At 48.1% G+C, this 10,226-nt stretch overlaps 1 protein-coding gene across 8 annotated transcripts in view; it reads left to right on the forward strand.

The window, feature by feature from the left end:
* The window catches only part of chd6 (chromodomain helicase DNA binding protein 6), an 84,087-nt gene extending 74,442 nt beyond the window's left edge, over positions 1-9,645 (forward strand). For 4 of the 8 annotated variants that reach the window (XM_086200281.1, XM_086200282.1, XM_086200280.1 and 1 more), the window contains exons 39-45: positions 260-432; positions 953-1,216; positions 1,918-2,553; positions 2,834-3,073; positions 3,473-3,613; positions 3,773-3,877; positions 4,093-9,645. In XM_086200281.1, coding sequence (XP_086056407.1) covers positions 260-432; positions 953-1,216; positions 1,918-2,553; positions 2,834-3,073; positions 3,473-3,613; positions 3,773-3,877; positions 4,093-5,280 — 2,747 coding nt within the window. In that variant the 3' untranslated portion in view covers positions 5,281-9,645. The remainder of the gene's footprint in view (positions 1-259; positions 433-952; positions 1,217-1,917; positions 2,554-2,833; positions 3,074-3,472; positions 3,614-3,772; positions 3,878-4,092) is intronic. The other 4 variants (XM_086200284.1, XM_086200287.1, XM_086200285.1 and 1 more) reach the window with 3 other exon arrangements.
* The last annotated feature ends 581 nt before the right edge of the window (positions 9,646-10,226 follow it).

The raw sequence follows: 10,226 nt of genomic DNA on the forward strand, positions 1-10,226 counted from the left end.
AGCATTGGCTGGATATCGGAGCTCTAACTCAGGGTCATGTTCTCAATTCCCTCTGAAATGACAGCAAACAAAGTGCCTGCTGAATGTTTTATGACTTTATTTTGAAGAGGTTCAACAGACTCAGTGACCTAAAACAATAAATCCTTTGATGTAAATTTGTTGATGTAAAACCACGAAAAACAGTTATTAAAATCTTCAAATGAATGTGCCTTCAATAGCACTAAATCACACTTCATACGGCGTGGTGTCGTGCTGGTAGACCTGTCTTCTGTCTTCGTAGTGCCTGTCGGGGAAGGTTACAGAGGAAGTCCCAGGTTCGCAGCTCCTTTTTCCATGTGTGAGATCCCAGACAGCCTGCATGACACCAGGGAGCCGACCATTGCTCAGCTGCTGCAGGAGAAAGCACTTTACTCGTACTCTGAGTGGCCAAAGGTATCAGTTAGCTCCATGTGTAAATGAGCTGTTTCCCCGTGTGTCCCCTGTCAGCACTGCCGCCGCCATTCCAGCGTTGCCTCCAGCTTAGGTGGGCATCGGTACAGATAACCGTGTCTGCAGGTGGGAAGCTGATGGGGCGATGTGTCCTGGTCACTGCACTCGCGCCTCCTCTTGTTGGTTTGGGGCGCGTGTCTGAGGGGTCATAGTGTGGCCAGAGGGGGCCAAGCAATGACCAGGACAGCGGCGGCAGACTGGCGATGTACATTTGGGGAGAACACACTTGGTTGGATGGCTGTATTCCAGTATCTAGAAATCCTAGATTCTGTTTCCATTCTTGTTAGACATTAAAAAGGTGTGTTTTTTTCTACAGTCTGAGGTGTGTGCACATCTGTCTTTAATGACACATAGTTGCACCCTCTGTTTTTTAGCCCGTTTAGTTATCAGCTCTTTGTTCAAAACAATCTGGCACCAGTTCATAAGGTCTTGCCTCTTGAGTTTGTTATTTCCTCCCCTGTAGGACCGGGTGATCATCAATCGCCTGGACAGCATCTGCCACGCCATCCTGAAGGGGAAGTGGCCCTCATCGAGTGAGCAGTACGACTCACCCAGTTCTCTGGCTGCCAACTCCTGTCTGGCTAACAGCTTAGCCCAGCAGCACCACCACCGATCAGGCTTCCTCCCCACCACTTCATCGGGGTCCACCCCAGGCCAGGCCAGGGTCCAGCAGACAAACCCCAGCCTTGGGTTTACCATCCCCCCTCCTCTCACAAGACTACCTAAGGTGAGAAGATTGCTTTGACCCGATCAAAGAGTGAATTCCCTCTGTTGTACATATCAGTGTATCTATCATTCGTCTACATTTATCTCGCTGTCTCATGCCATAGTTCATGCAAGTGGTGTCAAATGCGGAGCGCTAATACTGCAAGTAGCGCTTGAAAATACGCGGACGGTTGATGTGATGGCTCGCAGCCAGGCAGGAAGTTTGTTTGTTTTTCTAGATTTTGTTTTCAGAATAATAACCTTTCCCAAAAAAATACAGAATTAAGTGGATATGTCACTTCTCAGACAGTTGCAGTTGTTCTGTTCCCATCATTATAAATACAAAACAATTAATTTCTTTTCATCCACCAGTAGAATGTGCCAGTAATGTGGGTGATGCGTCACACACAACAGCATAAAGTGTTCAGAGCGCAGAAGCGTTCGTCTGTAGCCTGCCGGCTTGTTTCACCTGTGACTTTGAGTTGGCGTTTCAGACTTAAACCCACGAACATAATCAGGTTAAACTCTTTGGATGCAGCGATGCATCGTGACAAAGAGTTGACAGGACAATGTTTCAGTATATTTTAAGATACTCGCTCACGGTTTTTCTCCTGGTCTAGTTGACAACCGCCATGTTGTGTCAGTCCATATGTATGTTTAACCAAACCATCATCTCTCTCCCATTCTTGTCTACCCCTCACCCACCCTGTCCACTCCTGACAGTACATGCCGCGGGGCGGTGCTTGTGGGCGCGGAGCTTGGCGCCTCACCTCCTTACCTCTCTTACAGGAGAGGCTCGTGGCTCCTCCTTTCCTCCCTGAGCTCAAACGAGCGGGAGGTCGGAGGTCTTTCGACTATGAAGCTGCCGCAGCAGCTGCTAAGGTCTTAGCTGGGAAAACGACACCATCGTGCAACATTCCTGTCACTGGAAGCTCCAGTGGTGAAAAGGTGCCGGTGGTGGCCCCGCCCTCCCACCGCTCAGGATCCATGTTAATAAACGGTTGGCAAGATGCAGCCATTGATCTGACCAAGTCGCCAGGAGAAATAAGCACCAGCAGTGGCGTTGGGACGGGTGACGCTGTGGCTGCAGCAGGAGTCAGCCACCACAGTGCTGGTAGCGGCACACACAAGCTGGCACCGCCGCCACCCCCCATCTCAGCACCCTTATCAGGCTCTGTTGGCATCGACATGGCCGGGATACTGCAGGCCGGCCTCATCCATCCTGTAACGGGGCAGATAGTTAACGGCAGCCTGAGGGGAGATGATTCACTGAGGCGGAGGAGAGGGAGGAGAAGACACGTGGAGGCACTGTACTCTGAGTTCACCAAGAGTCGAGGAATGCACCTCCCCGAGACTCAGGTGGGTAGAGCGAGCACGGATGTTGGGAGCAGGAGAAAAGACGTAGCGTCAGTGTGAACCTGTCCAGAAGTGAGGAAGAAAGAGATTTGACTGAAACCATCATGTATTTTAGAGAAGAGATTTTCAGTGTAAGAGCAGTGGAGTATTTTGCATGTGCTCCAAAGTGAAAGACCTCACCGCTGGCATTTTCGGGAAGGAGTCACAAGTTAAATGAAATGTATCATCTAGTCAGAACTTCCGCGCTCTGAAACACCCTCTGTGTCTGTGTCTCCACCTTCAGGCTCGCGTGGAGGTGATCAGCCACTCATCCGTCTCCTCCTCCACCTCGTCGCCGTCTCCGTCTCCTTCAGAGCGACCTGCTGGCCCTCCCACGCCATCCTCGTCTTCTACGCCCACCCCCACCCAGACGCCTCCTCAGCCCGAGATCGTCGCCATCGATAGAGAGGCGGCCAGTAAAGGCCTGATCGAGTGGCTGAGACAGAATCCAGGCTACAGCATGGATCTGCACACCTTCGCTCATGTAAGTCTGACTGCAGTGTGTAAACATTACCAGTGAAGTATTTTGTTTTTCATGAGTTTTCCCTCGTCTGTCACTCGCGAGGCTCAGAGACTTTAGATATAACAACTCTGCTTTATCACCTAAACCTGCTTAGCTGTTAGATGTGATGCCGCAGGTGTCAGAGTGAAGGAGTCTTTTGAATGAGGTCCAGTGAAACTAAAACCGAGACAACAGACTCGTTTAGTGAAGCCGTTACACGCGTGTTCTTTCACTTAAAGGTGAACTTGGAGTGACTGGAATGCTTGTAATAATTGATGAAAATAAGTCAGGTGTAATTAACGATTGAGAATCGTTGTGCATTCCATTAATATTCAGCATCTATACCATCTACCTGATTGTCCTCCCTCCTCTCCGCTGCAGTCGGGAGCAGGTCTGTTACATGGTTTCGTGGAGCGTCCCAAGCAGAGGAGGCATCGCTGTAAAGACCCCACCAAGCTGGATATCAACTCTTTGACGGGGGAAGAGAGGGTTCCTGTTGTGCACAGAGGCACCGGACGCAGGGTAGAGAACACACATGCGTGCGCACACACAAACACATTTACACACACTCAAGCACGCGTGTGCAGCATTCAGGTGTACATTGTTGTTAAGGTTCACTTTACAGGAAAGAGTAACGATCCATGTTCCGTTCAACATTGACCTCATTCTCCTGTCTTGCAGCTGGGGGGCGCCATGGCTCCGGCCATCAAGGAGCTGTCCAGGTGGCTGGATGCCAACTCGGAGTACTACGTTGCTCCAGACTGGGCTGATGTGGTCAAACACTCTGTGAGTGTCAAGCATGTGAAGGCTGTTGAGAGCTTCAAATTTTCATATCAATCAGGGCTGAGCAGTAAATGATTGGCAGATCGTCCTCTGGGCTGAGCAAAGAGAGTCGTTGTCGTTGTTGTTGGCTAACGAATTCAAACTCGTATCAGGTTGATTCTCTGTCTATATTTTGGCGTCCACAGTTACTGTTTCTAATGTCTCCTGTCCTCCTGCAGGGTTTCCTCCCCGAGGGAAAGTTCTCCCGGATCCTAACAGAACCAGTCAACAGAGATCCTGGCTCTCGTCGCCGTGGGCGTCGACCTCGCAGTGAGATGCCAAAGCCCCTACTGTCCGTCTCTGACTCCTCCTCATCGGGGCTCGGGCCCCCGCTCTTCATGAATGGCGGTTTAATCGGCAGCATGGACTCTATGGTCGCCATGCAGAACCTCCGCAGCGGTATTTCTGGTATTCCCATCTCCGGGATCATGGCGGCTGGGTTCACTCATGGTTTCCCGGCAGCCGTCTCAGCAGGAGGAGCCTCAGCATCCGCGGAAGATGCCAAGAACGGGTTGAGTATGTTACCAATGATGCTACACGGTATCCCACACCCCCATGGGGCTGCGATCCCACAGCACGCCTTGTTCAGTGTCGGTGCAATGATGGCGCACACGCCGCCTCCCCCGCACCCAAGCTCCTCGTCCTCCTCTTCATCTTCTGCCGCGAAGCTCACGACAACAACTGCACCGTCTGCCTCTGAAGCTGCCGGATGTCCGTCGGTGACACCGGCTGAGAGAGAAAACGCCGCCTCCTCGGCTTCTGGTGGCGAGAAGGAGCGGAGCAACGAGGAAAAGGGAGCAGCAGAGGGCATCAAAAGACAAGGAGGAGGTGAAGCAGCAGCCATCATTACATCCACCAGTAGGGCCCATCTCGGTTCTGCCCACCTGGGAACCAGCACCGGCAGCCATCTTACCTTCAACCCCTTCCTGATTCCGGGCATGTCCCACGGCTTGCTTTACCCACATATGTTCTTGCCGCATGGAGGCATCATGGCACTGCCCGCCATGCCACCTGGTGCTGTAGACGGCTCCCCGGGCAGCCCCAAGAGGAGGAGGAAGAGAGGCCGGGAAGAAGGGGAGCGAGAGGAGGAGAGGCTGGCGACAGGAGAGGCAGAGGAGAGTGAAAGTACAGTTAAAGCTCCTTCCCACCCAGCCGCCTCCTCACCTCCCCCCTGTCCCTCAGACCCACCTCCGACTGAAGAGACCAGGCAGGGAGACGGAGAGAACGGGCCTACAGAGCCCCAGGAACCAGACTCCCATCACCATCCCGAGGGTGCGTCAACAGAGGAGAAGGAGGAAGGATTAGAGGACACAGGAGGAGAGGAGACGGGTGAGGAGCAGAGACAGGTGGAAGCGGAGGAAGGGTAGACTCGCTCGCTGCTCTCTCCTCCTGACTTCTTTGTTGCTCGTCCTCCACTGAGCGACAGTGTAAAGTTTGTGCCGTGTCTGTCAGTCATTGTCCATGTAAAGACTTTTATTATGATGATGACTAATAATAACAATGATTATATTAACTCTGTCATGTTTATATACCAAGACCCCACCCATCCTCTCCACTCCCTCCTTGTACACAAGTGTAATGAATGATCTGTGTATTCTCCCCCTTCATTCTGCATCGAGTCGGGAGCGACACTTCAACAAGAACACACCCCGCAGGCGAGATGCGCTGACCACGGAGCCGCCTCGCTGTCACCTTTAGATAATTGTGAACGATCCCAGATGTTTCAAAGGTTTGGAGCAGTCTGGCGTAGACGCGAGGATGATGAGGAGTCGTGGCTCCACTGTCAGAGAGGAGCACTCAAACGTTCAAGGTCAATAACCAAGCCTCTTTACCTGAGTACTGTATTGTTTAGACTTCGGCCGCACTCCAGCTTGCATCTCCACATACGGACATTTGGAAGATCCGTCGATGTCCTTGTTGTTCATTTCCTATGGAAACCTCCATGATCTCTGATTTGCCTGCGGAGCTCCTCCACCTCCTGTTTATTTCAGTCCAGTCCTTGCCTCAAATTTGTTGGAGAGGGGAAAAAAAAACTGACTTCTGCAGCAGAGTTCAGATCAACCATGGACAGCGTGCTGGCTAAAAACGAGCTACCAGGCTACAAATGAGCTAAATGAAAGGCTTTCCTATCTCTGGAGGGGATGTTCCACAAGTCCAGGTGTTAAAAACTGGACCAGGTATTATTTATATGAAATTCCAGACACCAGACATCCGTATGTGGAAATGAGGCATTCGTGGCCTCCCTTTTTTTTCCCTGTCTTTTCGTTTTCAGATTATCTTTGTACAACGCTCAAAAAGCTGCAGTCTAGATTAACCTGAAAGAGTGAAGAGCCTGAGACAGCGTTTTCAAAACGGAACACCTTTTCCTGGTTGGTACTGAGGGGAAAACACTGGTGAATATCAACCTGATATGCAAGAAGCCATCTAGCAAGGAAACGGACAGCAACTCCAGAGGACGTGAGTCCTGGAACAAACGTATAGAAGAGCTACCTAAACGTTCCCGTTCACCCGCTTAGACTGACACTCGCTAGAAGGTCCAAGTCACAACACGAGTTAGTAAATCCCAGACGCGCTCGTCGTATCTTGATTTTCAGATGGCGCCTGCTGTCTCTCATCCCTTTATGTTGACTTTATTGTTATCAGAGCTCTACCATTGCTGCTATGACTTCTTTATTCACACTAAAGGAACTCACAGCTCCACCTTCTACTCTCACTGATGAAAGCAGAGAACAATCATGAGATTATTTACTTCTGTTGGGTATCATTTGGAGATTTTTCTTTTGTTTGTTTGTTTTAGTTTTTGAACACACAAAGTCACTTTTGAGAGATGTGCCCCGCCCAGGTGTTTGGGCTTTATCTAGAGAAATGTCACAGTTGCGGCCGAGGCCACCAGGGGGCAGTGGGAGTCAGGCTTGATGGCATGCGGTCCTCCAGCGGAGGGACTGTGGGAGAACAGAGATCTTAGAGTTCCTTTAAAGCCGAGTCCCAGCTGGAATTTACTGAAATTTAGTGAATCAGAAATGCTGCGTAACGTTTGCAATCATGACCCCGTAGCATCACCCCTTCGATATGTTTGGGCCGTTTGGTTTTTTTCTCCCCTCCCTTTCCTTTGCGGTGGGGGATCCTGCATCAAGGAGGGTATCGGTATGCTGTCGACCATCTGTCCATTGAAAGGGAATTGTCTGTCTTTTCTTTATTTTCCTTTTTTGGAAAGGTGAACATATAAACAGGAGCAGTAGGGATTCACAGCAGCGTGAATTTATCGGGCTGAGTGCCTCTTCTGTCGTCTCACTCGTTTCCTCGGTTGAGTTTATCGGTGGACTAGCGGGCCGCACCTAAGAGCTCATGAGACGTGTAAATCTGGTGCTGTATATTGCTTTTTTTTTCTCTCTCTTTTTTTAAGTGCACCATTTCTTTCTTTCTCTCACCTTTTGTTTCTTTTTCATTGGGGGGGAAAAAGATACTTGACATTTTTGTGGGGAGGGGGCTTTACTTTGACGTGAGTCCCGGTGTTTCTGGATCATAACAGACTGTACTGTACATTAAATGGATGCAAGTTGATGGTTTTACTCAGTCTTTTCATAACAGGGTCTTTTTTTGGAGGGGGGGGGGTTCCACTTTTTTGTTTTCATACATGAAAACATTATTTTTGCACAATGTGTTTTTGTGAATGTTAACCAGTTTCTTTGCTTGTGTGTGTGTGTGTGTGTGTGTGTGTGTGTGTGGGTTGGGTGGTAACGGCAGAGGGTGTGCATGTGTGCATGCATGCGCACACGTTTTGTTGTGTTTCTACTTCTGTCGCGTCCTTTAAAGGTCACTTTTCTTGTTGGGAGGGGGAACAATAGTTGTTGCCTTGTCACTTTGTGTGGCTACATATAATTTATTATACTTTTCTTTTGCTTCGCCAAACTTTCACCAAATATGACACTCGTTCTCTCTTTGTTTATGTATTATTCAACGTAAAAATGCCTTATTTAGCTTGTATTTTATTGTATAAATGTTCTGTTACATCTCCATATTGGGATATTTTATCACGTTTGTGTTCAGTTTGTCCTTTTGTGCGTTCACGGCCTTGGTGATGTGCATTATCCTCAAAAAGCCAACAGTAGTGCGAAGGTACCACTTTCAGAATCACCTTTTTAATTCCTAAAAGTCAATCAGTCATTCCTCAAAGCACAAATGGGGCGTTAACAAGAAATGACTGTTTTCTTACCAGTGCCTCTAAAACGACATGAGTTTCTCTTTTTGGTGAGTTTCACAAACTGTTTTGTGCCGAGGCTTCATCTTGGAGAAGGTGGTAAACAACAGTAACTCTCACCGTATGCAGATGATGCCAGGTTGTTCCCTACAGGGGAGTGTTGTGTTTGTTTTGTTGCGTTTGTGGGTCTTATCTCATATTTGTCTAACACATTAATGTTTAACTGACAGAGTTTGTTGTAGAGATTTGGAAAAATATGGCGAAGATTCAATTTTAGCTTTCATTAACTTTCTTTTTTTCTTCCTCTTTTCTTTTTTTTAATCAGAAACACTCATTTTAGTCTGGCCAAGAGTAAGTAGGAGTATTTGGTGTAAGTTCTTGTAGTAAACTGCATAAAAGCGTATATTCCTTAACAAGTAACAGGTTTAACCGCGTTTTGAAACGGCCGTCTTCACAGTTTTCAAGATGCCCTCGTCTGCCGCAAAGTAAAAATATTCCAACAATAAGTCAAAGTTATGAGAGACATTGTAATCGCATCATAACCTCGAGTTTTTTAATCTCGTAGTTACCAATTTTTATCTCACGGCTTTGTCTTTTTTTTTTGTCAATTATGACTTTTTATCTCACGATTGTGATTAACTGGCAGCATCGGGCTTCCGTAGCTACGTGACTCCTGGCCGGGCTCGTCGGATTGTCCTGGTGGTCTCCAGCCGCCGGGATCGTTGTGCAGAGGGAGAAGCGTCTCCGCTCGACGCTGCCAAACTGAAGGAAATCAAATCAGTGGTGATTGATCTCCCCGATCGGCAAACCAGCGACGGCGGTTAGAAGACTCGTCTAAGGTGGCTCTTGCTATGCAGTTTACTACAGCAGTTACTGGGAGGTTCCTTCCAGACGGGCTTGAGGAGAACTTGTTGCCACGGTCTGACAAGTAGGATTTAGACAACATGTTGAGAAGTAGCAGATTTTTCCTGTAAGAATGGCCACTTGTTCCTGTTCCATTCTGCAGCTCTGAGGCCTTGTGTTTGGTGTCAAGGATGATCATGCACTCTGTATCAAGTGTTCTCGTTGGTCGAGGGGTTGTTGTTGTTTTTTTTCCTGGGAAAAAAAAAAAAGAAGGAAAAAAAAAAAAGCACCACTGAATCAGACACTGTTGTGTTTCACTGCTAAAATATCTCCCACGTTGAAGAACTATTGAAAGCAGACTTTTAGTTCATGCGCATCATTTCCTGTGACTGGCTTGTTCTTGTGTTCAAACTTGAAGCGAACTGAAAGTCGGGGGTCGGCCGTGGACTCGTGGCGTCTTGTGGAAACCATGTCACCACGCCGTCTTTAACAGTGTTCTCTGTGTTCCGTTGAACCCCTTCTTTTTTTTTTTTTTTTGGTTAAATGTTCCTCAGAACGTCACCTCATCATGTTGTACACATTTATCTCTTATCATAAATAATGTATTTAATGTACAGTTCTTTGTCTTTACATTGTTGTCTCATGACTGATAAACGGTTGCCTTTGTTCCTGTGAGGCAGCTGCTGAGAGACGTTTTGGTTCACATGGACGTTTTAATCTGCTTCTTCTCTCGGGTCCTTGTCACCTCGTCATCTGATATTTGGGTGTAAAATCAGTGGAACGCCGTGGGAGGGGAGCCGGTGCGGCGAACGGGTTCTCCAGCCTCTAAAATTTCTGTCTGCGTTTTAGGAGAAGATGACTGCAGTAATTTTATTCTGTAAAACGTAAAATACTTTCCTCTTGTTTTCGTCGTATATTCGAAATGAGAGACTGAAGTCGCTTAATCCCGATTTCAGAAACAACTGTTTGATTTGAGAATATGCAAAACACTAAAGTCTCTCGACGGATGCGGTCATGCTGATTTCAGCAGTACCTTAATTCCTAGTAATTTCCAGTCGTTGTAGTTTAGCAAAACAACTTAAGCAGTACTTCTCAAGTACTTTTGTTCGGGGGCTCCGCTCGCGGCCTCTCGCCAGCTCCCGTGAATCAACCGTGTTTGCACGCCCACGCAACAACTGTTGCCGTCATGAGGAGCAAAAGGTGAATCAGATCGGAGGAAGATCGTTGCCACGCCAGAAAAAAAACACATCAGCATCACCTTCGAATGAAAAG

The sequence above is a fragment of the Aulostomus chinensis genome, chromosome 3, assembly GCF_037954235.1.
Source record: "Aulostomus chinensis isolate RoL2024-O1b breed Wild chromosome 3, RoL_Achi_v1.0, whole genome shotgun sequence".
NCBI lineage: Eukaryota > Metazoa > Chordata > Actinopteri > Syngnathiformes > Aulostomidae > Aulostomus > Aulostomus chinensis.